This window comes from Malurus melanocephalus, unplaced genomic scaffold (assembly GCF_030028575.1).
Source record: "Malurus melanocephalus ecotype Western Australia unplaced genomic scaffold, MMel_1.1 scaffold_29, whole genome shotgun sequence".
In the NCBI taxonomy this organism is placed as follows: Eukaryota; Metazoa; Chordata; class Aves; order Passeriformes; family Maluridae; genus Malurus; species Malurus melanocephalus.
This window is the reverse complement of record NW_026623261.1, coordinates 3,438,336-3,465,221: the sequence shown is the minus strand read 5'-3', so window position 1 is coordinate 3,465,221 and position 26,886 is coordinate 3,438,336. Positions and strand designations below refer to the sequence as shown.

Here is a 26,886-nt window from a genome sequence, read left to right as displayed (position 1 = left end):
AGGGACAATGTGTTAGTCGGCTTCAAGGGTCAATGTTACCTGAAAATGTAAAGCGAAATAGAAGCTGGTGTTAATTGTTTCACAGTAATTCCTCTTGATATTGTTGCCAAAAAGACAGCAAAGCTGAGAGAGGGACCATCTTTGGTTTTTATCTAAGAAAATGAGCTATTTGTGCTCTTCTKAAGAAATCAGGCTTGAAAGTAGAAGAGTCAGAAAGAGTTGATTGCTGGCATTTCTATTGGCTCTGTTGTATTGTCCTGGACAGGTTAAGAATGTCCTGGATGATATTCTGGAGATACTTCCTGAATTTAACATAGCAGAAGTCATGCAGGAAGGCTATTGCCTGGATGCCCTATGCCCTTGTTTGCCTTGGAGTGTAGGGTGATGAACCTCTTCCTTTCAGAGATCTGTAGGTCTTTCAAACAGCTGGACCTTGGTCTGAAGGCATATGACATATTTATTAACCTTACTGTTGCTCTTCTCTGTATTTCAGGGCATTTTGGGGCTTTTTTGGAAATGAAAGAACAGTTATTCATTAGGYATATTTAATTTTTCTCCAGAGTGGGAACTGATTTTTTCTCCTTACGTGGAAGTGCTGCTCTTCTGTGATGATGTGCCAGACACATGGACTCAACCATCATATCCATCCACACACAGCTTTGTCCACTGGTAAGTGACACAGTGACAGGGTTTAGCTACTATGCACTACTAGCTATTCCTGGGACTTAAGCCCAGCAGCCTTGTTCCATTCATTTTTCTTCCAAATTTTTCCTAATGAAAGTCAGTTTACCAAGGAAGTGGGTCATGTAGAAATGCCAAGCCCTTTGCTAAAGCAGAGGCTCCATCACCTCCCTTTGTCCCAAGTACTAGGCATGTTCAGCATCTTGTGGGATTCCTTTCCCTTAGCCTGCCACCAGCAGTGGTTAGACATGGATGAAACAGGCATTGWTTTTGGAAATTCTTCTGATACCTCATGGTATGCTGCATTATGCCATTATTCAGAGCCTCTGTCAGACTCATATGTTCCTGATTTTCTCTTTGCTCTGACTTACTGGCAGTTTAAATGCACCAGTGAGGATGCTATCAGACAACTTGCATTTAAGAAGCCATCAGCTGGTAGCAAATTCTGGTAGTTTCTGAAGATGTGTTAATAGGACTGAAGGTGATGTTCAGGTTTCTCCCCAAGACAGGACTGCTCATACTCACAATTCTGCTGCCAGCAACCCATCTCAAGCTGATCACCTTCTACGAACAATTTCAGACATACATCAGGGAAATAACAAATTCCACTGGAACAATTTCTTTATATTTACATAAGCTCATTTTTTTCTGGTGACTTCAGCAATGTACTTTCTCTGTAGACAAAAGGACTTTTTTACACTAAAATCTGTAGTTTATTTTGTCAAAAAAAAAAAAGGGGTTCACACAGTTAAGGCAGAAGCTATTGATGCTTCTCTTTTAGGGTTACAGATCTTCTCATTGGTGCCAAGAACTTGACATCTGGACACAAGGCCTTGTGCTGCCAGCAGTGATGTGGCTTTCTGGCTTGTTCCATCATCAGTCCTTTCTGACAGGTCAGCAGTGAYAGCCATAGGGCACCAAGCATATGGTATCAATGCCAGACATTTTTCTATAACTATTGGTGTTAMCTAGGTTTGTGATGCAATTTTGAGTTAATCACAGTTTAAATAAAAAYGTGAAAATCATCTTTATATCAGAATAACCATCTCCTGAAAGCAGGGGGAAAAATACAAATTTGTCTTCAGACTACTCAGCAGCATGATGACAAAGCAGCTAAGGAAACAAAAGCTTCTTGTAGTTTTAAAAAGGTTTAAGAGTGCAAGTTTTTCTACCATTATTGTTTAACCAATTCAGTGCATAAGTCATGGTACAATTCTGCTTTCTTCCTTAACAGTTACTAGGTTAAGGAGAAAAATAAATCAGTCTCCCAATCCTCTTTGTGCAGTTGTTGTCGTACGAGGGGATGAAAAAACCTTCAGCAGTGTAGTGAATAACAGTATATCTCATTTCTTGTCACGATCACATCGTATTAGCTGAGTTGGTTRCAGCATGGTGCTAATAACACCAAGGTTYGTGGGTTCAAGCCCCAMATGGATCATTCATTTAGGAGTTGGACTCAATGATCCTTGTTGGTCCCTTCCAACTCAGAATATTCTGTGAATCTGTRAATGTATGTTTATATYTATTCTGAAAAYCACAKTGAAGCCACAGGAGCRCTTGGTAACAGTGCAGCTCAAATYCTGCATGGTCACCAAGGGCACTGAGATAAATTCTTCACTTGCCGAGCAGAAAGGTGGCCAGGAGCTCCTCACAGCACGCTGGCTGGGCTGCCCTCATTCTCTGGAGAAGGGCACACCCCACACAGTCTCAGGCTTGAGCATTATGGCCCAAGAGACATTAAAATTCTTGTCTGGATATTGAATTATTGAAAGCAGTTGTTTTTTTGGTTTTTTTTTTGTTGGTGTTTTTTTTTTTTTTTTTTTGTTGTTTTTTTTTTTGTTTTTTTAAAGCTGTAATGCAGAGCAGGAACAACTTGCCTTTGGACATGAAGCACATAACTGCAGATGTCACCAAAAAGACCAGAGTATGACCACCCAGCAAGGGAAGGAGCCTCTGTCTGTGCTTTCCAYAGAAGGTAAGAAATAAACTGAAATTGCTTGATCTCCTGTTCAGGGACTCTATTAGGTAGKTAAGTTGCATCAAAAGTTGCACTGAAGTGTTGTGACCCTATGAACAGCACCAAGCTTAGGAAGGGTGGTGGATTGTTCGCATTTGTCACTGTGACTTTACATTTTGTACCAGCTTGGTGTCCTAATCATTAAACATACTCCCTGAATTTATATAACTGTTAAGTGTGTCTGAACAAGGACTGCCTTGTAGTAAAGCAGTAGCTCTAATATAATTGAGGTTAAGAAATTTAAAGACTATTCCAGAAACTATAAATTTCACAATAATGAAATTCTAGAAAATTTTTAAACCTCTTAGACACACAGAATAGATTAGTGATACTACATATTGGCAACCTGGATCAAGTAATCTACACAACTGCCATTAAAAAAACCAACCCCACAACCTAACCCCAAAAAACAAAACAAATGAACCAACCAACCAAGAAAAAAACACCATAAAAATCATCTTTGGCCTGTTTTCTTCTTCCACCTTGACCTWAAGTTGCCAATTCTAAATAAAGAATTCTGAATGTTTCATTTGCTGGGCCATAATACTTACAGAACTTTTGGGGAGACACACCAAGAGTAAAGGAAGTACTTGAGAACAGCTGTACTGTGGGTCCCTTCCAACTCAGAATATTGTGATTAGCATGAGATTAGTAACACAATCAGGTGGGCAAAGAAAAAGAAACCTTTTCATCTGGATTTTCAAGCAGTCAYTGCAGTAGCTGTAATATGGTTGTAGGCTGTTCCTGAATGGAAATCATGTTCACTTTTTGAGCTGCAACCCCTCTTTTAACAAGTATTCCACATGATAAACATTGTACTTTGYTCTTTTCAATCTCTGTCTTCCTGAGACTGGAGCATTTAGTCTAGGAATGACAATTAAGGCCTTCTGTCAACATGAGATTTTAGTTTTAACTTAGAAAAGCTGTCAATTAAGTTCCAGTTCACTAGAGAAAGGTGGGTGACTCCCAGAGGCAATCAGAGAAACACTATTGTTATTCATACCCTTCATGGGACCTGAATATAATAAAAGRAAAGCAACTCTTTTGGAAGGGAGTTGCTAGTACAGCAGATAAACCTCAAGGGGAAAGTTAGGGTGGGGGYGTGGAGCATGGCAGGGGTGCAATTTGAATGTTGCTTTTTGAAATGGAGGCATCAACTTTTCAAAGAATTTTTTCACAAATACCTGTCAGTCCAAGGGCAATATGTTGCATTCCTCTTCTGGAGATAAGTATCAAGGGATCTTGTRACTGGAGTTTGGGCTTGTGTTGCTGTTTGCATATAAAATTTCCTGTCACTACAGTCTCTGCTTTTAGTAAAAGGGCATGTTGATGAAACCACAAGAACAGGCCAGGCAGATGCTACCTACTCCTCTCTGCATTCATACAAAGAGATGAGGCACAGCAGGCCAACAAAATCTAAATCAACAAAATCTAAAATCTACACTATACCTGTATGTTCAAATGTAGCTTYAAATATTTAGCAGCTGTTTAAACCCAATTTATTCTGGTCTTGCACTACAGAATACCACATAAAGCATATATTCCCATGACTTAAAAGGCACTAAGTGGGATATCCAGTGGGACCCATAGCAGAAGCACAGGTCAGAAATTGATTTCAGCAATGCCAGCCATTTTTTTAAAAGGTATTTCAGTGGATCCAAGAGAAACTAAGAAACTGTAACTGAGAACTGTAACATTCTTAGTTACAGTTCACTAGAGAATTATGAATGTCCAGTTTATAAAAGCAAAAGCAGCGGCACAACTTATGTCTGAACTTTCAATCTGAAAATCAAGAAGTCAGGTAAATGGGTTCTGGCAGGAATAGCTTTACTCCTGGCAGTTTCATACTAAGCTTTCAATAAAACAATACYGCTTTCTTGATCTGCCTCGTAGTTAAAGCAAAAGGAGACAAATATTTTTCACAGCCAGCTGGAGCCAGAGATTTGCCTCAAAAAACACAATCCTTAACATAACACTTAGGCACTCTGTAGTTATTTCYTCATCCATCATTGTTGGGTTCATGTGTTTCTCCACATAATGATTATTGATCTCCAAACAGCATTACACCTGCTATRGGAAAGTAAATGGGAAACATCAGCATCAGGGTGTAGTTTGAYTCACAAAATACTCCTCTTTAGATCAATCTTTATTCTCTCTACATAAAATGAAAAGTGTATCTTACAAGAATTTTAACATTTTAACATGCAATACAAATTAAACCAAGTTGTTTGAAAGCCTGGTTGCGTTTAAACAAAGTTCTTTGAAAGCCTGGTCACACAAATGAAAAAATACCTAAGTATGTGTCTTGGGTTGATTTTATAATAACACTATTCCTAGATTCCATCTGCTGATATGCCCAAAATGTCCTTGAGCCTTTAAATCTGACCCGGATGGGGCAGGGGTGACTGGGAAGATGGTGTGGGCAGTTAAAAGCCAGGGCTGCCTCTCAGTGAGGAGAGGACTACCACCAAGTTTTCCACTGTTGCCAGATTGGCCATGTTGGACTTTTGTTTCTTTTTTTTTCCTGGAGACCGGAGCTGCGTCATCTTTTCACCGCACCACATGCYGAGCGGAGGAAATTTCAGAGGAAACATTTATCCTGTAACATTTCTCTCTGAAAACATTGTCTCAAACTGAGACAGTATGAACYGTAAGCAAAAAAAAAAAAAAATCCTGAACTCTGATTTAGACCAGTTACAATTGCTGGGTAGATGCTTTAGGCAGCAGGTGCATTACACAMAACTGCTGGTGAGATTTGTTGTTTTTTTCCACTGGGATGATTTTTGGTTTTTCTAACATTCTTCAACTTTCGTGTTTCGGTCAATAATTGCACTTTGGAATAAAAGTTTTTAAAAACCATCCTCCCAATGGTCGATTGCATCAGCTTTGGCTGGAATAAATGGTATTCAGATGAAAGTAACCTCTCCTTCTTTGCAAGGACAAGTTCTATAAACTACACGTGGTGGAACAGGTTCAGAAAGMGGAGCTGAAAAATGGATCTTTATGGTCAAGTTGGTAGACAAGGGTGTTTTGTTTCTTTAAAGACGGGAAGGCTTTGAAGGTAGTTGTTAAACACMCTTTCGGCAAACTTGCACAATTATATAAATAAAAATATTGCTCAAATTGACCAAGCTCTCCATCATGTGGTTGTGTAGCCCTATTAAAAATTAACCGTTCAAGGTTCAAGAGTGCCGTTTTATTCAACATAYAGGTCTGTGCACGTAGATTTCTCTACCAAAACATTTTCCTGAGAGATCTTTTGCATAAGACCATATCAATCACAAAGTTCCCAATACAGAAATGAATATGCTATACACTACAATTCTATTTCATATAAAACATAGTAATAAACTTTTGTAGTCAAAATTGTCAACATGTTAACCAGTTGCAGGCACAGCTTGAGTTCGATGCTGTCACTTTCCATCCGCCAGTTGTTTTTGTAAACTAGAAGATGTGAAAACAGTGTTAGTGCTTTTTAGGAAGTGCGGGGTCCCCACAGACAACAATTTTCATTGCTGAAGATGGTAACTTTCAAAACAGCACATCTACACACTTCAAACAACCAACAGGGACTTCAAAACAGGCAAAAGTGTTTCAATCTTTAAAGTAAATTAATTTACACAGACAATATACTTCACTTTAGAGAAGCTGATTTCAGCCTAGGAGATCAGAAATCCAAGAAACTTCTTTGCATAGGTGCAGGATTTGCCCAAGGGCACAAGAAGTCAAATGTTATTTAAAGGGCTACAACAGTTTAAAAAGGAATGACCACAGGGCAGGATTCTCACCTTTCCAGGTACTCCTTGACATTGTTGTAGCCGTAGAACTTGGCCAGGTGGATAAGCATGCCTGTGGCACAGCGCCCGTCCCGCCGSCGGCAGTAGCTGCAGTTGCACACCCCGCGACAAGGAGGACAGATCCAGGCCTGCAAGGGTGTGAACATGGGAGGGGGGTAAAAACAAGTTATGAAAAACACTGTATTTGCCTTCCTGTTGCTCAGAGAAACATGAGTATGGCTTCCCTATAACATGATAGTTCAGGGCAAGGTTTTAAAAGCCTCTAGGAGCCAGCCAGCCAACCTTATTAACASTTTCCAAATTCTGCAGTATTAGAGAAATTATTAAGTGCTTGAATACTTCTTACTCAGAAGSCTCACATTCTCTGAGGTGCTCAGTACTGATTTTCAAATAGACTGAAGTCCTCTATAATGGCTAAYGACAATTTATTCTATGCTAGGCTGACTGCAGTCAACTACCTAGAAAGAGATATGTACCCCCTGTGACAAGTTCCTTTGGTTCTCTCTGCCTGCTAGTACAGCACAATTCCTGGGTCTGAATTACCCAGCTGGTACRTGAAGCGAGGCATCTCCAAGCTGCTCAGCAACTGCACATAAAAGCCCAGTTGCAAATAGAGCAGCCACTGCCACACTGGGCCAGCACATCAGAGCCATTAGTTAGTACTGCTCTTGGCAAGAAAGTCTGAACACCATGTTACCATGAGCATACTCTTATCATCACAGATTACTAAMGAAACTCTACTCATTATACTTTCACACCAGACTCTAGAATGATACATACAGGATCAAGCAGAGCTGACTTCACATCTTCTCCRTATCGATTTCGAAGACATGGTCCACAAAACTGCCCCCTTACTCCTCCACAGCCCTGGTTGCGACAGATTGTCTTTGTATCAGTTGTCTTTTGTCGACACTGGTGGCAAGTACTACCCTAAAGGTGGAAAGGAAGAGAAACATGGATGTAAAAAGGACAYCTTAAATACTCATTGATGAACTTTCTTAATAACAAGCACAAACTTCAAAATCAAATTAAACAATAAATGGCAAGTTCTGTTATTATAACAAATCATATAGGAATACTAGGAATTTTACAGGGCCCAGTTTCAGTTGCATTTGAAGTCTCAAATTACATGAGCCTTATGTCACAGTTTTCCTCTTTCTTCTCTCTAGGAAAAACTTAACACTATTGAGAAAATGATCTTGTGACTCATGTCTGCCAATAACATGAAGAGAAAGGTAAGTTGATCTTCATRATAATCAATAATAGCCAAATCCAGTGAAAACAAGGAGGAGGAGCTCCAATAAGAACKTTGGAAACTACACAGCCTGTACAGAAATGTCATTTCCATGTGTGCAAGGAACAGCAGGGATCACTATTATTTAATGGAACAACACAACATTTTTATTAGTAAGAATGAGAGAGAAAAATGATGCCAACTCTTACCAGTGGCAAGTAATAGCTATAGCAAACTTCAYTTAATAGCTCTGCAGCACAAAAGCATTTCTTTTCAGAGGCAAAAGGCAATGGGGAATGTCAAGCAGCATAGCCAAGGCCACAGAAGTCTGGCAAAGCTTTTAAAGTTATACTTGTGTGACATACCAATGATGAGCTGTACTCCCCAATATCTCAGGATAGGATACCTTTTACCAAACATCAGTAAAGTAGTGAGAGATTTTTAATTTCAAGCACGCAAACACACTGAAGAATATGGCAACCACTTACTAGAACTCTGTCATAGATTTTGTCTCTAACACTGATTGCGATGTTGTCCAAGTCCTCCTCAGTTATATCTTCCACTGGACGATGAGACGAATACTTTGATGATCTCCTTCTTTTGCGTACTCCACAATCCCCCTGCTAAACAAACTCATCTCAGTACCTTTTGTCATGAAGCCTCTGTCACCATACCTGGTGACAAATTCCTTTACAACGTGCGCAGCTTAGAATTGGCAGACTATAGGCTCATGCACCACTGGAAGAACAGGGAATAGTTTCCAAAACATCACTGCCTCTTTCTCTCCCTCTCCTCCATAATSTTTTCTCTACCACATTTTTTATTAATTCTATTTAATTCCTTTCCATTATTACTACTTCTATTYGCAAAAATCCCTGACATGTTTTACTGCTAACTTTTCTTTGCATTCCCTGCACTCCTTCATTGTAACTCTGCGTATTCCATTTCTTCCTTCTCAAAATAAGAAACTGCAATGATCTGCCTCCCATGCTTTCCTCCTTTAACCTCCTTGTATATTCTCCAATTGCTTTCTTCAATGACAATCTCTAGGTCCTGAGAAAATCCTTTACTGAAGTTTTAGGTTAGTCCTGGCATACCCAGCCCTTCCTTATAACCTCGTTTGCTCTCTGGAAGAGAGTACTCCATTCACTATTAAGAGATCTTTTTTTCCTTCTAAATACCATTCTCTTTGACCCCTATGSGTAAATCTTATCTGTCTCTGAAGACCTCTTTTGTCCTTCACTCTAGATCAGCTCGGTTCTGTCCAAAACAGTAATTTACCAGCCCAGCTTCTCATTTGGTGCTACTCCACTTTTTCTAATAGCCAARTTCCCTTTGCAACACTTCAACTATGCCCAGCACTTGCTCCTACAAGCAAAACTGAGATCCAGTCTGTGAGGATTCAAACTTAAAAGTCTTTCTTGTAAGCATATACAGAAAATATAAGCAAGAAAATTTACCACAATAAGCTAAAGGAGAAAAAAMCAGATTTTTAAAAACAGGCAAGAGTAAAACCTGCCAGCCTGTACATGAGCAGTTTGCTGGTGCAGATTCCCTTAATCAATTCTCAGTTCAGCCATATAACTCATATCTTCCCTCTGCTATTTCCAGACAAGCATTTGTGCCTTTTTTTCTGAGTCTGATAACAGGGAAGATCTGCTTTGCCACCTCCACCACTCTACTGCCTTGCCACTCCAAAGCCTTCTGCAACATGGGCTCTAGTAATCTTCCAGTAAAGAATAAATAACAGACCATAAGTAAACCACCTTGTTATGCTTGGATAGCACTGGCAACAAATAGAGCCCACTTAACCRGTGAAAGATGAAACAGAAAGGCCTGGAGATAACTCCTTCTGTAGCTAATCCCAACAATTAGAAAAATAAAAAAGATTTTCAACACCTTGTGTAGGATGTGATGTCTGGTCTAAGTGCTGGTCAACCATTTAAATGTTTCCTAGTTCCTGACTACTRGAGATATCAAAATTTGGCAAATACCACACTGAGTCTCTTCAAGAGGTTTTGTTGTCTATAGCTGCGGATGTGTTCTGCAAATTTGACAGCTGACACAGTGAATTTTTCCAAGGCAAATTTTTCTGGTGGACGAGCATTTCTGGTTGGGTTCATTCGACGTGTTATCTGGCCTTCAGAAAATGTCCTCCTTGGGGTTTTCTTCTGTTTCTAGAAAGAGAAGGAAGTTCCAGTAACTGTCCTTTCAGTTATGTTTGTAGTGTTGAACACTAGAAACAACCTGAAAATCTCTGTACCACACCTATACTATCATGAATTGATCTGCTGTTCTCACACTCTTTATTTGTTAAGCCAAACCCCACCAATTTCTAGCRTTTTTACATATAGTACTTACACACTATACCTTTTTGCTACTTTAAAAACACCACACTTTCACGGGAAATTCAATTCCAATTAACATCACATATACCAAACTTTAACATGTGGCATCTTAGGGTGGAAGCTAATTCTCACTGTTCTTTGGTAGCTAAATATGCAGGTTTTCCCACAATCTAAATACACCTTTGAGGAACAATATGAATTCTAGGTAATTTTCTTTTAAACGTTTTTAACTGAAAGGGTATTAAGAAGCTGCTTCATTTAGTTAAAGATTCCCAAATTTTGGAAATTCTKGGGAGATGCAAGATACTCTCTTCATATTGTCAGACCAGCCAACCACTRTGTGGTTGAATTCACACAACAAAAGTCCTGCATGGACATCTACCAAAGACACGGTTCAGCAATGTTTCCTCAAATCTCTTCAGTTTATAATATATGTGGAAAAATACTACTCTACAGAGAACTAAGAAGGRTTGACACTCCTCAGCTTAAACCTGAGAAAATTCAGTTGAAGTTATTGCAATATCATYCCAGTTTGTGCTGAATGGTTCAACTTCATGAGCACAGCTCTRCTGGGAAGTGTATATTTTAGAAGAAAAATCCACAAGAGGGAAAATAACAGGATCTAAACCCAAAGGRAAGCAACTACTCTTCCTTATTACCACATACACAGACATTTGTCTAAGATCTCAATGGTATTCCTGGAGCAAAAGTAGCATCCCATTGGTCTTTGCATTTCTTCAAAAATTATCTTATAAAATTCCATTTCCTCATACAATCTCTGGTCCAACAGCAAATCTGTACAAATGAAGTGACCAAACCCAAAGAAAACCAGAACAAACTTGGTGAAAGTTTCTGATGAAACATGTTAATCCTAAGTCTAACAAAAACTGTCACACCAACCAGTACCAGGCACTTACCGAAGGAGTCGAGGTGGGCGTTTTCACTGGGAACAGGTCCGGTATGGAATTCAGTTCTGCCAGCAGCTGGGCAAGCTGGAATCAAGGGATGTCACACTGAAAACTCACCACAACTTGCGAAAAAGCAACACCACCTATCATCCACTCTTCACATGCATTTCAAATTACAGCTAAACATGTGCATGAAACCTTTCTGGAAGCAAATAAAGTCAGGCTCATAAAAAGAGTTCATTTACCCCTGAACAAGCAAAAATTCTGCCAACAATACTAACTTCATAGCTCCTACTAATTCTTACTRGGAATTAGAGCTAGCCAGATTTAGATAATATCTTGTCAAAACTGCACCAAAGGAGTGCATTATAAGATGGTAATGACATCCATGACTGATAATGAGAAATTCAGTTCATATGATAGGAAGGAGAAAGAAAGACAGGGTGCCAGAAGACAGAAAGGTGTTCCCCATGAGCTTTTACTGACTGCAGATGCATTTGTGATCTTTGCCAGGGGACTCAGCATTCCCTTAAGCAGTGCAGACATTGGGTACATGCTCATTACAAAGTCATAAAGCAACTAAGCCCCACTGGCAGTTCCCCCAATGCATGCATGTTCTGATGCATGKACAGCACAAGAAGCACTTCAGCAGGATGATGATCTGTAGTACTACGTAGGAGATGTCTTGGAGGTACATTTCCACAGAAGCAGTGGCTGATAGATACAAAAAAACCACTGACCTGTTCTGGAATTCCAGAAGGAGGCTAACTTCTGAAAAGCCAGTGGTAGTGAGGATGAGCCAAGCTCTCTGAGATCAAGAGATTAAAAGCCATCAAGAGATTAAAAGCTGAATACAGCATTTCTCAGCAAATACTTCAGTGTGGCATTTATTAAGAGCTATTTAACACCATTACAGTACTGCTCCTCGGATGCCAGTGAATTTCACAGTGGTTGAACTGCAAGGAAGATGGAAGGTGAGAAGGGCCAAGGTACAGCAAGAATAACACAACAGCAGTGGGGATACACGGCAGATTAGAAATGCAGGTACAACGCTGAAGTGAGCTTTTACACAGGAGCTGCAGGCCCACACACCCAAGAGGTACTGCTTGAGTCCCAAGACTGCTTGGAAGCTGCAACTTTTGCTGAAACACAATAAAACTCATGGAGCAACTAAAGACCAAACATCAGTTCAAATTAGAGCAGCATGATAATTAAAGAAAGCTGGTGGCATGCTGGATAATAGAGGAAAAAACATTAGGAAATTATCAGTCTCTCTACACACATACACGCAAGTTCAGCAGTTACATAGTAAAGGATAACTGTAAAAATCACATCCCACACAATAGAAAAATTACATTTATCATCCTCAATAAGATTTTAGCTGGCTTTCCAATCGGTAACTGCAGCAGATCTGTCATACACAAACAAAAAGTAGAAACACTATTGTGCAAATGACACCASAAACCATGCAAAATGACCAGCTGGTTTTCTGAAATGTTCTGAATATAAGGCTGCAGAACTTGGTAATTTGTAACTTTGTTCACATCCACACTAAAAATGCTTAATTGTACTCTGGTTTACCAGGCTAGTCCTATTGAGGTTATTTTATCTGAGTGCTGAGGGTCCTTTAGGGTTTTCCAGGTAGAAAAATTCACCATAAGATTTTCCCAAAGTTCCAGCACGGCACAGCAGGGACCCCAAAATTCAAATATGCTAAAGCTAAGTACTTGGATGTAAATGTCAGAGAACAAAACACTGCTTAAAAGTCTTACCATGGCTTTATTTTCTTTTATATTCATGGCTCTCTTAAGCAGTGCACTTGAACTTTCCTCCTGTGTTTCTTTAATGTCTTCTTCAGACTCTGAAGCAGAGCCCTCTAGTTTGTCTGACTGCTTGCAGCTTACTTCTTTTGAAAGAGCTGCGAGGGATTCACTGTCCTTTAGAGGTCCTTCAGGCAAAGCCTGTTCAGGCACTTTTTTCTCAGATGACTTTCTGGTGGGAAACTGTAAAGCAACACGAAGGCCAAAGCTTCTTCTCTTAGGGGAAACCTTCTTCACCTCTTCCTCCTCTTCTTTCTCATCACCCAATAAATTATCAGGTTCTTCATCACTCAAGTCTGACTCCACCGTCTAGAGGCAGAAAAATCCTKTGTTACATTATTGGCTCAGAYACAAGAAAGGTAATTTTTAAACCAMTAGTTCTAGACAGCAGTCTCTCCACCCAAAGGCACCATCATAAATTCACCTAAATCAACAATTTTTTGAAGTTCACAGTAGGCAACTTCTTCCTGTGCAAAGATCAACAAAACACCTACATATTAGTATTGTCTGGCAAGAACAGTGCTGCTCAGTACAATCTACAAGCAGTGGAACATTCCTAACATGTGATGTTACACTAAATAAAGCATTCTTTCTCTTTTAAGACAACACGTTTAACTCGGCACATCAACACAGAAAGAACATCACAGCGTATAAGAAAAATTCCTATTAGAACATGAGGTTTACACAGAAAACAAAGAAGTCAACATATACATTCACATGTAGGTGTGACTGCCTTTACCAGAACTTCTTTCTTGTTCACATGTACCTCGTTTGAAGTGAAGCCTTCAAACACTTCCGTTTCAGAGTCAGTGTCCTCAGTGAAAATCCTCCGCAGCTCTTCAGTGAGGTATCTGGACTGAAACCGGAGCCCCTGCAAACAYACCACTTGTCAGCTGTGAGACACAGTCAGATACAGAGTATTCACACAGCCACAATAAACAGGTTTTCAGGGTCAAGACAGTGCCAGCTAGGTGGCATATTGTGAAAGCACTTTGCAGGCAAAGCCAATCAAAAGACAACATTCAGAGTTTCAACACTGAGTTATTTTAACTTAGCAAGATTTATTCWATTCATTTTGAGGACAGGGCCTTAACTGAGCTACTTCTTGTGGGGGAAACTTTYTTCTTCCCCTCTTCTTCCCCTTCTTCATTACTACCCAATAAAAATAAACTATCTGTTTTCTTGTGTGTAATTTATAATGTTGGTTTATACACTTTCCTCGGGATGTAAAAAAAAAAAAAAAGCCTTGACTAGAAGAAAATACAAAAAATATATGGCATCTGCTCCTCATGCTATTAGACCATCACTGAACTGACCAATACCAACACAAATCCACAGAGTCTGAACAGCCTGACTAACATCCCTCCACCTTCTAACTTCTCAACTCTGTTTTTTTTGCAGTTTATCATTCACATGTGTTCTACGGTAGATAGCTCTTCAATTTCAGCCTATACACCAGGAACTAAAAACATCTCTTTAAAACAYTCTCTATGATATGCATGTTACATTCCAATTAAGCACAAGGCTTTTACTAAATAGAAATATATTTCCATAGTTCCAATAAGAACTAGTAGAACACCCTGTCAATTTGTTCCCGTTAATCTCATGAAACACTTGTTCCTGGCAGGAATATAAACTATGCTCACAGCATACCTGCCTCTTGAAAGTCAGCAACATATAAGTTTGTTTCCACAATTTTCCTCTGTTATTTTTTCCTCCCACACAAGAARCAAAAATGACCTTTAATACAATACATTTGCTAAATATCTTTATTCTTCCTTTCAACACACTCACTTCTCTGACTTTAATTACAAACTTCTCTATTTTAAGATAATATCTTGTGAAAAAAAGATACAATAGTTGAGTGGAAAAACTTAAAGGCGAATGGGAGGGGGAGCTACTGCATATGCTGTTTCTTTACACTTAAACATCTACAAATTATTATGGGTAATTGTAATGAGTTTTCTCTGAGGAAAATTACTTTATTCTTTTGTTGATAGCTGCAGTGCAGCTGCTTGAGAAAGGAACAAACACAATAGGGAAGTTACTTTAAAGTTAAATTGCATTTCTTGAAGGAAACTGAAGTTTTCATGTATTCTGTGTTTCCATTAAATTCCACAATGAAGTTTGAGGGGGGGGAAATATGCTATTTGTTAGCTAAAGTAACAAAAAGTAACACATTTAGACCTAYACTGTTCATCTATCAAGAACAGTCTACACCAGGTAAAATACACATCAGGGACACTTTTTGGAGAAATTGTGGGAGCTCAGCAGAAGTGCAGAGATTATGGGAGCCAGACTGCAGAAAGCCCTGAGGAAAAGCAGGCACGCAGAGGTCACTACTTGTCAACTCATTTGCACCTCAGCATCCAACCTGATGCACTAACAGCTCATTTGCCACCCCAGCAGGGCAGCTACCTTGCCTCCTCTCTCAAGAACTGCTRAATTTTTCTGAACTTCCCATCATTTTGCCCTTCACACCAAAACCTTTTCATTTCCTGCACAACATGTACCAGTGGTCTTTTGCAGGAACAGTGGTGCCTTAGTGGATAATGCTCATTCTGACGCAAGGCCCTGATGTGCAAGGACTACAGATYATGCTACAGTTGGATGGAACTCAGGATATTTTTACTGTACCACTTAGTGATAAGAGAGTTAAATTCAATACTGATTGAGAGTTAAAATAGTTCTCATCCCAAGGGAAAGAGAGGAATATTAAGGAAGGTTGCAATGCCACCTGTAAATCYGGAACAAGTCTCACTGGGATTGTCAGCAATACCTGTTAAAATAACAGTACCTAGCTCTTCCACGGCATTTTTCATCAGAGGGTTTTAAAATGCTTTGCAGAAGAGATGACTATCATAAACTATTTCACAAGTTGGGAAGTCAAGGGAGAGAAAAGTACAGTCAGGTGTCTGTAGTCCCCAAAGCAGGCAGAAGCAGAAGCTCCCAACAAGCTTCCCCTTCACCACCACCACCTCTCCCCACTGACCCTTCTTGGTGCTCTCCACAAAGACACAAATGCAAAAGCAAGCTGCCTCCTGGTTTTCTGAAGTTACCATTACTGCTGTCTAGCAACAAAATTACAAACCAATCTAGCACCCAGTACAGTTCATTACATTTAGGACACTTTTTCCATAGCACAGACTGTACTACCCCCAATAGGTTTCTGCACTCTCCTGGGGTCATTTGCCTTTAAAGGCTCAGAAACAGCACATACTTGTTCTGTCTGTTTCCTTGGCTAACATTAATCATTTTTCCTGTCATCAGCACCTCTTAACCAGGTGCTGCCCTCATGGACTAGGGAAATAAAAGAAAAAAAAAAATTAAATTTTCTTATTAATGAAACAGAGAGACCTTTGCAAGAGCACAAATGGCAAAGGTATCTTTTAACACATTAGCCCATGTCTATCAATTACATAATTATAAGTTTCTAAAAGACTAAAARCTAAATTTTTTGACAGCCAAAACAGAACACCAGTTCTATCTTGTGAATTCAGCTGGTGTCTCCAGCTACCAAATCAGAGAAGAAAAAACATCAAATCATCGTGATAATCCAAGCTATTTCACCATCAAGAGAGCAAAGAACGAGCAAATTGGACTATCCTAGCAGGAGCTGAGGGTTTCTCTGGGTCACCATTTAAAATATGATTTTAGTGCAGAGACAGCATGGAGAAATTTCTGGAAGAAATACCCTAAAGTCTGCATATTCACAAATGCCCATCTAATTTCATGCATTTGCACTGTCTTATATATCTAAAAACAACTTTCCAGGATGGTAATTGTCTTTTTCCTGCTTGCTACACTTACCTATTTCACTTAAACCCACCTTCCAGTGAAACCCATTTTCTTATTTATACTATGAAGGAATTTTCAAAAGCAACCACTAAACCCTAAAAAGGATACCATGTTTGTTTATATTAATTTTTTAATATGAGGACTACAAATTATGGGTTATGGTGCAAGCACACAGTTTTGACACAGGCTCAGAACACAACTGCATAAGTAGAGTATAACTGGACTATGKCAATCTGTTCCTACCTCTTTTCCAGACTCCAGAGAATCAAAATTAGCACAGTTGTTCTCTGACAAGAAGCTCCGTTTGGGTTCATCTTGAAACCCTGGAAAATCTTCACTGTCACTGGAGGCATTGAAAATGCTGGCCACATCCTTGGGTATCTGTTTCTGATTCAAAACAAGACAGAAAATATGAGTCACACACAACAACTTACCAGGAAAACTCAAATTGGCAACAGTACAGCTTATTTTCATATTCCTATGCAAGTACAAATCTGTACCACAAAATATGCTATGTGTAAATGGTATCTTATTTAGTTAAACTCCAGGAAAATTCTCCATAGACTGTTTTAATCCCTGAATACACTCAGGATCTGGGATTAGGGAGGGGATGCAATACACAGAGTGTTCAACTCCACACAAAAAGTACCTCAGATGTTTGCCTCATCTTTGCAAGGCACCTTTATCCATGGGAAAACCCATCCTGATGAAACCCCCTTTCAGAGCACTGAGGACTCAGAGGTGAGGAATATAAACTTCAAACATAACACAATGCTAAAGAACAAARCAACCTCATCATTAAATCTGACAGAACTATTACAGACTTCAGCAGACACTTAGCTAAGCCCAAAAATAAAACCAACGCAACTCATTCTCCTTGGTCAGTACTGTCACAGAGCTTTTCCTGCGCCCTTGGTAAGAAAGTGAAAATGTGTTAACCAAACTTCTCCTTTGCTAGAAGTCCATGATGTGGCCCATCAGGAGAGGAGGAAGCACAGCCAAGGGCAGGCAGCAGCCTTCCYGAGGTGACAAAGGTCACAACTTCAGAGTCCAAGAAGTCCAGTCCYAGCCTAGGAGACTCGTAATACCACATCCAACGATCCCACTGGACCACATACTTCATACCAAACACTTCAGATAAGCCTCTGCATGTACCAGGACAGTAAGGAAGCCTTCAAACAGTTCCCACCTGGACTGCATTAGGATCTGGTGTGTGTAAGGATGGGATCAGTACATCAAGCCTTAAAAAACAAGGAAGATGGCATTTTACCAAGTTTTAGAATACATTTTTAACACATCCCAGTACCACCTGCAAAACCATTTAGCTAGTCACACAAATGTGCAGGAAGAAAAGTAACTGCATTCCTCATCAGCATCCGGACACACATCTCCTACATCTCCTACATGTACACCTCATACACACTACTATAACGTGAAATGAGCCTCACTGCAATTTAGTAACAGCAGAGATTTCCCACTCCTCTCATTAACTCTTAGGAATGTGAGAGCAATGACTGCCTGGTTAGAGGCCAATTCCTCACCTGAAAGTGTTGTTCTCCAGCCCTGAATATTCAACAGCACATCTCAGAGATGAAGCTCAGAACTGAGAGCAGACTGCCCTATTTCACTATCATAGAAAACCAAGGTTGCTCATACAGGGCCCCCTATAAATATGTATTTCTTTTTTTGTGACAAGGCAAACGACCCAAAGGAGGGTCATTCTCCGAAAATAACATTGCTGAAAAAGTTACACTTCCTTGACCAAGGCATAAAGGGTGAACATGGGCCTAATTKTATTCTTGTTCTGCTTTTATAAAGCTGATGTAGGCTGATGCAAAAGCAATTTACTGTTGCTTRAGCTAGAGTAAAATTCACCTCTGCAAAACTGACCCTCTCAGGCCTATAATGGCATGACCCAACACATGGCTGCTAAAACCCATGCAGTCTGTATGCAAACCCCACTGGATATTCCCTCACTCCCATCTCCTACAGTGAACATCCAGAATCTCTTTCGCTACTGTGACAGGATTCACTCAGTACAGAGCAGTGCTAAAAATGAAGCATTGTGCATTTTAATGGAAAAATATCCAAGGAGCTGGGAGCCTCACTGCTGTGAATAAATTGCTTCCAGGAGCCACTGCATTAATTCTTGTGCTAATGTACAGCTAGTTAGCCACTGCTGTGACTACTGTATGCCTGATTTCTTCTCCTTCACATATTGTTTCTGCATCTGCACCAGAGGAGTCATTATGGGGCTGTAATTACTGATTTCGAACAACAACTACAAATATTCTTTCCCAGCAGAAGACTTTTTAAAATCTTTTTGCATTCCCAAATTCTAAGGCACTGCTACAGATTGAAGTAACTTACTGCAGAACGTTAAGGATTTTTAGTTTGTGACTCACTTCCCTTAGCCTGACTATGAAGAATCTCAGTTTGGTCACTGATGAGTCCCCGTTTTACCAGAAGGGCTTACAACATGTACAAGGTGGGCATATTCCAGAAGTTTAGAAAGAGAAGTCACATGATGAATCTTGATCTGCAACACTATTTCTACACCTGAAATCCTTTATTTCTATACCTGAAATCGCAAGACAAGCTTATTCCCAGGAAAAGTCCACTGACATCAAAGACAATCTTGMAGCAAACATCTCTATTGTCATGGGTTCATTTGTAGGACAGACAATTTCAGTCATATTCAAACTCAGTCAAACTGAAATAACCAAAKTTTAATCCCAAGCAGATACTCACACAAACCAAACCTGTGCAAAGTCACACCTTCACCACATGCTGGAAAGCCTCCTGACTTGTCCCAAGTTCAGTCCAGAAGGAAGCCTAAGGCATCCCACCCAAGGGTTACAGGCACCGCATTTGGCTCGCACCTCAAAGGAATAACCGAACAGGGAAGCATTTCAAAGTTGACAATTGTGGGCAGCARTACAAGAATAGAGGGCCCCAGCCAGAACATCAGGAAGTGCCAAACCAATAAACCAAAACTATTTTGTAGTCAAGATCCTGGTTTTTCCACTGGACCATAAAGGCAAACAGCACTCTAAACTCTTAAGTATCATACAAACATGTTAAAGACATGGAAGGCACAGAGATGCTAAGTCCCCCATGGCAATGCAAAAGATGACACAGTCTGGATGCATTTTCAACCGGACTGTCAACCACACAGTCAGCCTGAAATTCATGGGCATCAATGAAATCTAGGAAGGCAAGGAAGACCCCAGATAACCTCCAGAATTTCTCAACAGCATTACAGCACAAAACCCTGAAATCCCCTGGACAGTGAAGTGTATTCCTGAAGATGGATTATGCCTGAGCCTTTAATCTGTCACAGCAACTCCTGGGACTTTCAGAATGCTCCCTCAAAGAGTTCTGGCAATTTTCATACCAGTTAACCTATTGCTAAATCCAAGTAACCCCATGAAATTTTGGTAAATTCTGCTATTTTCAGAACAGCAGAATACAGTTTCTACATAGCTTTATTTAGACTGATAATAAGCTAATGCCCATAAAGCTACTTTATCTTAAAATAAGGAATGCCCAAGTATCATAATCACATGGCGAGTCATTTAAAATGTCACCTCMCATAGAAAAACCTTCCTGGAAACTATTTCCAACTCTTCAAAAATGCTGGTAATACTGTGAAGATCAGCATGCCAGCACACGAACACAATCCAAACACTCAGTCAATTGCTACTATTTCTTCCTTTGTACCATCTAATCTCTCACCAATCCAAACAGTGGTAACAGCTATTTCTGAATTAATTCTGCATAATGCAAGAGCATCCTTTTCATCTACGGTGATGCCTAATTACTGTCCAAGCCCCAGTGTTCCTTCTGGCCCAGGCAGGACTGAACTCACTGTTCACCAACATATCATGAAGACAAGGCAGAGCCAGCAGAAGGCTGTGCTCAGACAAAAACAAACTCCCATCAGAAACAGGAAAGCACCAAGAACAGACAGTGCCCTCCCCTCTGCTGAGCCTTAAAAGAAACATGATGTGCAGACTTTTAAGCTGTGCACCGGAAAGGGAACTAGTGGATGGTAAGAGTAGTGTGTTGGAACACCAGAGGTGAGAAGTGCCATTTGAGTCTATTTTCAACCAGGGCTCTCCCAAACAGTTTTAGAGTGCCCTTCAAACCTGAAGGGCCTGAGGTCATACAGAGGCAGAAGGTTTACAAAGTCTCTGAGAGGACAGAGGTCCTAACAAATATTCCAGGGTCTCTATAACAATCCAGTTCCACAGAAACCCAAGAGCTGCCTTGAGATGCTGAATTTTTCCTCACTCCTTTCCACCACATGGGAAGCTCACCATGACTTAAAGAGAGTCAATTTAGACTATATATRTAAGGAGAATGGTAAAACACTGGAACAGACTGTCTAGAGACMTGGCGGATGCACCATCCCTGGAAACACTCAAGGTCGGGCTGGATGGGCTCTGAGYAACATGATCTAGCTTAAAGATGGCACTGCTCTTTCGGGGTCATTGACTAGATGGGATCCCTTCCAATCCAAAGTATTCTATGATTCTATAACCACACCACCTCCTAAGATTAAAAAGCACACAATCAGCCTGATGCATCCCAACATGCACCACCAGGCTTGGACCAGACCACAGCGGATGGAAGCATACCTCTCAGGCAACTCAGATATGTGTCTGCGGTGGCATCGCGGCGTTTCAACAACAACAACAAAAACAAAAACAAAAAGGCGGGCAGAATTAAAAGTAAATAAAGTGACACCCCCAGGTTCACAACTAATTAATTAACAAAGCTCCTCCTCATCAACCTTTACTAGAGGCGCTACAGGTCCCAGCACGGCCGCGGTTGTCCCATGCCGCTGCTGAGCGCCTCGGGGCCGCCCCGAGGGCGGCATCCACGCCTTTCCCGGCCTTTTACAAGCGCGGAGCCGCCGCCACGTGGATGGCGCTCGGCGGGACSGCGGGCCGCTCGCTGCCCCGCACGGCGCGCTGCGGGCGGGAGTGGCGCGGGCGCGCAGGGGAAGCCGCCCCGCCGCTGGCKCTGAACCCGCCGGGGCTGGCGGGCAGCTCTCCCGACCCCTCACGCCGCGGGCAGTGGACAAAGGCCGCCGCTGTCCCGGGCAGGCAGAAAGCTGCGGGCCGGCTCCCTGACCCGGCCGTTCGACCCCGCGCCCCGCTCCGCCCGCCCACGGGCCGCCTCACCTTTCCGCGGGTCCCCGCCGCCACCGCCGCCCCCCGCCGCCGCCGGCCGCGCCGCGCCATGGCCGCCCGCGCTGCCGCGGGAGGAGGAGGAGGGAGGAGGAGGAGGGGCGCGGGGTGGTGGCGGGGTGGAGCCGTCCGGCAGCGGCGGGAAAGCGGGTGGGGGGACGGGGCACCCCCTGTGGCCTGCCTGGGGATGGGCTACTGCTGTCGGATGCTGCTGTGGAGCCCTGGGCAACCAGCATCGTCCGTGCTTTCTGCATCRCTCCTCGCGGGGCGGCAGCTGTTCGTCTGAAAGGGGCAGGCTTTGCCGTGCTTTCATCCTCCAAATAACTTAAAATGTTTCTTTACGCAATACAAGCGAGAAGTGTAAGCCTCTTGAAAACCTCTGGAAAAACAGAAGGGGGGGGGGGGGGCATTGCAGACGATGTCGCTTTCGAAACATAGAATCGTTAAGTCTAGCCATTAATTCAGCACTGTATGTTCACCACTAAGTCCCCAAGTGCCACATCYATATGATTTCTGAACACTTTGAGGGATGGTGATTCCATCACTTCCCTGAGTAGCATGTTCCAATGCCTGACCACCCTTTAAGTGAAGAAACCTTCCCTGGAAGAATCTAGACCATTTCCTCTTGTCCTATCGCTTGTTCCTTAGAAGAGACCAACCCCTACCTCATTACAACCTCCTTTCAGATGGTTGTAGAGAGTAATAAGGAGCCCCCATTTCTCCAGGCTAAACAACCCCAGCTCCCTTTGCTGTCCCTCATCACACTTGCGCTCCAGATCCTTCACGAGACCCTTCCCCAGCTCTCCAGCACCTCAATGTCTTTCTTGTAGTGAGAACAGAAAACAGAACTCGAGCTGCAGCCTCACCAGTGCCAAGCACAGGGGAACTTTAAATGTCTTTCCCAGCTTCCCAAGTGAACAGTCTTAAACCTCGCTGTGAAAGCAAAACCTACAGGTGAAAGAAATGGGAAGCARAGCTGGTTACTTGAAACAGCAAGTGAATTCAAATTTCAAAATATCACATATAGTGGAAAGTCTAATCACAGAACTTTACTTGGGGGAAAAAAGAGAATACATCAAATTTTAAAGCACTTTTCCTCCAAGCAAGTTMCTATTTCATCATATTTTCCACTGTRCWGCTAATAGAAAGAAAGATGAACACAAAACCAGGCAAATTAATTTTCTAGTCTCTTCTGAATAACCTGTATTCCTCAATTTAGAGGTTAACTTTTTATTAAAAACTTAACAACATTTTATGTGTCCCTCTGTAATCAAGGGGATTGTCACTAGATTAGTTACTCTGTGTTATGATTACCCCATAATGCAGGGSGAAAAGCTACCCTTTGAGCAAAGAGGTGCTCCCAAAGATGTCTAATTGGGTGGGATACAGGTTCATACTCAGCTCCCCTCTTGTGCCATTGGCACTGTGAATCTTCTCTTGCCCAATGTAATGTGAAGCAGGTCCAGCAGAAAACTGTTGAGATGGTGTTTTCCTGATGCAACTTTGGTAATGGAAGGGTGCACTTTCCAGTGTGCTTGTAATTACTTTAACTCTCCCGATTAGGGCACGTTTTATAAAGTTCTCTTCCCTTTTCCCATTCTTGCATCTTAATATTTCTCCCTTGAAGGGCTCCTTAAGAAGCATTCTCTATCTTGCTGGCACCTCCTCTGATGGGGCTATTGTCACTTGCTCTTCATCCATCTCAAAATGCCTCTGTAGGTGACCCAGAGGGAAAGAACTCTCTTTGGATCAGCAGTGAAGTACCTCAGTGTTTGCAGTGCTGTAAAATAAAGTTTTTGTTTGCCATTCTCTATACGGGATTTGAGAAAATAGGAGAACAGTTAATGACTAAGTCTGAACTGGGGGATCTCAGGATAACGTCTGAGGGTATGTTTCACACTCAGGTTTCTGTCTGGCAGTATGTGGGGCCTCTTCAACATACTGTCTGGCAGTATGTGGGGCCTCTACTCTGGATAGTTGGAGTAAAACAGCAAGAAATTCACTTGCTCACATAATCTGACTGAAATAAGCCCATAATAACTACCTTTATAGTTTTTTAATTGATTAAAGCAAATCAGAGAAACCATGTTACTCTGTAGCTTACCTTCAAACACAATTGTGAATTGCCATGCTAAAAATAAATTCAGATTGTTTCAACTATTTTAGTACCTTCTGGATGAAAGAATTAAAAGTTGTACRTATTTTTTTCATTTAGGAGAGGGCTTCAAAATGTGTTGTGCAGTCTGCCTGTGATGATGAGTTCCCAGGTGTGACTAGGTATTTTAAATATTCCACTGTAAATATTGACTTATAATAAGAGTTAGAGAAAAGTAACATTTTTTTGGAAAGTGAAAGACAGATGAGAGAAGGTTTTCCCCTCTTTCTGAACAGCCACCCTTAAAAGGTARAACAACCTCGCCATGTACCATGGAATCTGATCCTCAGTGTAACACATGGCAGACTACCCATTTAAGTACTTCCAAGCCTTTATATTCCARCCATATGGAAGGTATTTGTTAGGAGAGAATGTGAGGGAAGTGGTTACATGCAAACAAAGCAGCGTTTAGCTAAAGCAGGCCATTTAAATACTGGTTTGCATTGCAATATCCACTATTGAGGCACCTGCAGTTGTCACTCAGGGTGCAGAAATAAGCTTTGGGCGTGAGGTGGCGAGGACTGCATTCAGGAGAAGACAAAATGTGGGAATTATGTATAATATCAGCAAAATTGAAATGCAGACTTCTTAAAATACAAAAGAATAAAGATCTCTTGCGCAATACATTCCTGAAAGACTTGTGTTTTATGTATTCTACTGCTCACCCTGTGCTTGGTTCTTTCACTTGTCCCCAACAGTCTACTTAATGAAGCACTTCGTTTGTTAAAAGCTGTCAAGATGCTATCTTGGATTGTGAAGAACAGATTTGAAATGACTGTGTTGACCGTCCTGTGCTAAATTAGAGTGAATAAAATTGAATTCTCTTACAATAGAGATGTGCGGCTATTATGCTCTTACAAATACATTATGAACTGCCTGATATCTTCAGCTATTTTATGCAATTTGTTGCTTTGGCTTTGTTTCTCTTTTTTTTCCTCTTAACTTTCCATTCCATTTTCTACTTTCATACCCATTCTCCKCAGCATTTCAAGCCATTCTTGTCAGTTATTATTCTTCGTGTTGCTCTATTAGAAGTGTGGGTTTTTGTTTTTTTTTTAATTTTGTTAGTTTAATTTTTTGGTGGCTGGGCCTCAAATAGTTCTCAGTGTGGATTTTCCATCACTGAATTCCAGCTGATTTTCTTTACCTCTTGTCATATTTTTTCAAAGTTCTATTTTCTAACCCACAACAGTTTTCATGTTATTGCCCTGTCAGTAGGATCAGCTCAGATGAGGTTCAGCTGAATTCTGGGTACTCTTCAACTTCAGCCTTATATATTAAGGCTGAATTATTTTGCAGTGACCGGGTCCAGCATAGTTTCTAACCATGCTCATCACCACATGAGAGCATTTCTGATAAAGTCTTAGTCTAACTCTTTGGTCTCAAAATTATACAATGAAACTCATAACAATGAGCTCTGTCTCGGGCTCAGTATGACTATTATAATCAGACTATAAATTTGCAAGCAGAACAAATTAATACTAAAGGAATTATGARYTGCTCAAAATAWGTATCAGRTATAGCAGATCCATCMRTTTATGGGATCCTCACTGACAAMCTGATGCKCAGTAAAATTACAGGACAGCAGCAYCACCTCTCTAAAGTGGCCATGTAAACARAAAATTTGTTTTCTGTGAGTTTCAAATTTAAAAATGCCACTCTAGGTTTTMATTTTGGACCTTACTGCTGTGAATTTACCAAGCTGGATAAACATTAAAATCAATCCTTATTCCTGAACTCTGTTTTCACTGCTGTCTCTAACAGTCTCTAATTTGGGGGCCATTGTAATCACAGCTGGGGGCTTTGCTCCCATCTTCCTGCCACCACGCTTCTCTGAGACCTGTCAAGCATTTTAAGTAGCATGCACTTTCCCACACTTCTCAATGAATGCTGACATACCTAACTTAAAAGGATTACTTTCTGCTGGGAGGAATTGTAATCTTCTTTTCCTGCTCTGCAAATCCTCTAGTAAGTGAAAAAGAAAGGCCAAGRTCTGTTCTGCTGTGCAGGGCAAATCACCATCTCAGAAGGTATAGAATAAAACAACAAATCTAAGATTTACTTGTGGTCACGCTTGTCCAGGAGCTGTGTCCCTGGCTATTAACTCATTGGCATCTTCCATCACTATTTCTGGTGCTTTGATATTTTTCTGGGTTAGTTTCTAATAGCTGTATGAATACACACACAATTGATACCATGAATGGTGTTCAGGACAAAACACTTGTSTCAAAGATGTCTACAAAATGGTACAGAGACAGAATTGCCTTAAMTTAAACTCAGTTTTTAATATCATGTATTCTGTTAACAAAACCCAGAAACATACTTTAGCTTATATGCAAAAACTACTGTTTTTTAAAATTGCCTAAGGTCAATTTGCAGAATATTTTCAAAAGCTGGCATGGAGGATGGTGGTGGTGGTGAATGTTTGTGCTCCAACTGTGGGTTGTGGGTGGTATCCGACAGAACAACAAAAGCACAAATGTTCCTGCTACCTTGATTTCCACCCACTCATCTCAAAACCTTTCCTCACACATGGTGGTTATTGCAACAAATTGGCTTGTGGGTGAGGCTGAGGGCAAAGTTTGGGTGATCTTATTCTACCRACTGAAAACAAAGCCGCAGGTTATWCTTTTGCAGTAGTCACCTGAATGCTGTCTAAGAGAGCCTTCTCCATGCTCTCTCATCATCTTCCCTTAGAAGAGCTGCAAAAGGCGGGGCAGTTTGCCAATAAAGCTTGTACTGGTGAAAATTTAATTTTCTTGTTTTATTTTGCAAAATGTTATTTTGTTTCCAGTCATTCACAAAGGAGACMAACCAAGATTAGTGTCTGCTCCCCCTTTCCATTCATGTATTAGACAGCCAGTTGTACTCACAAAGTGGATGAACACCAGCTTCAGGCTTCCTCATGAGTTTTCTTTTTCAGTACTACA

General features: G+C 41.0%; 1 protein-coding gene across 2 annotated transcripts; it reads right to left on the bottom strand.

The window, feature by feature from the left end:
* Positions 1-4,939: 4,939 nt before the first annotated feature.
* Positions 4,940-21,881, bottom strand: CDCA7L (cell division cycle associated 7 like). Of its 2 annotated transcripts, none has more exons than XM_057363634.1 (10): positions 21,796-21,881; positions 16,847-16,990; positions 13,572-13,676; positions 12,758-13,114; positions 10,995-11,069; positions 9,724-9,906; positions 8,218-8,349; positions 7,276-7,425; positions 6,487-6,623; positions 4,940-6,142 (listed from the first exon to the last, which is right to left on the bottom strand). In XM_057363634.1, the coding sequence occupies exons 1-10, from the start codon at positions 21,853-21,855 to the stop codon at positions 6,112-6,114; spliced, it is 1,374 nt and encodes a 457-aa protein (XP_057219617.1). In that variant the 5' UTR covers positions 21,856-21,881; the 3' UTR covers positions 4,940-6,111. The 2 variants fall into 2 exon arrangements, with proteins under 2 accessions (XP_057219617.1, XP_057219616.1); XM_057363633.1 differs by having other exon boundaries at positions 8,218-8,352; positions 21,796-21,877.
* Positions 21,882-26,886: the final 5,005 nt, after the last annotated feature.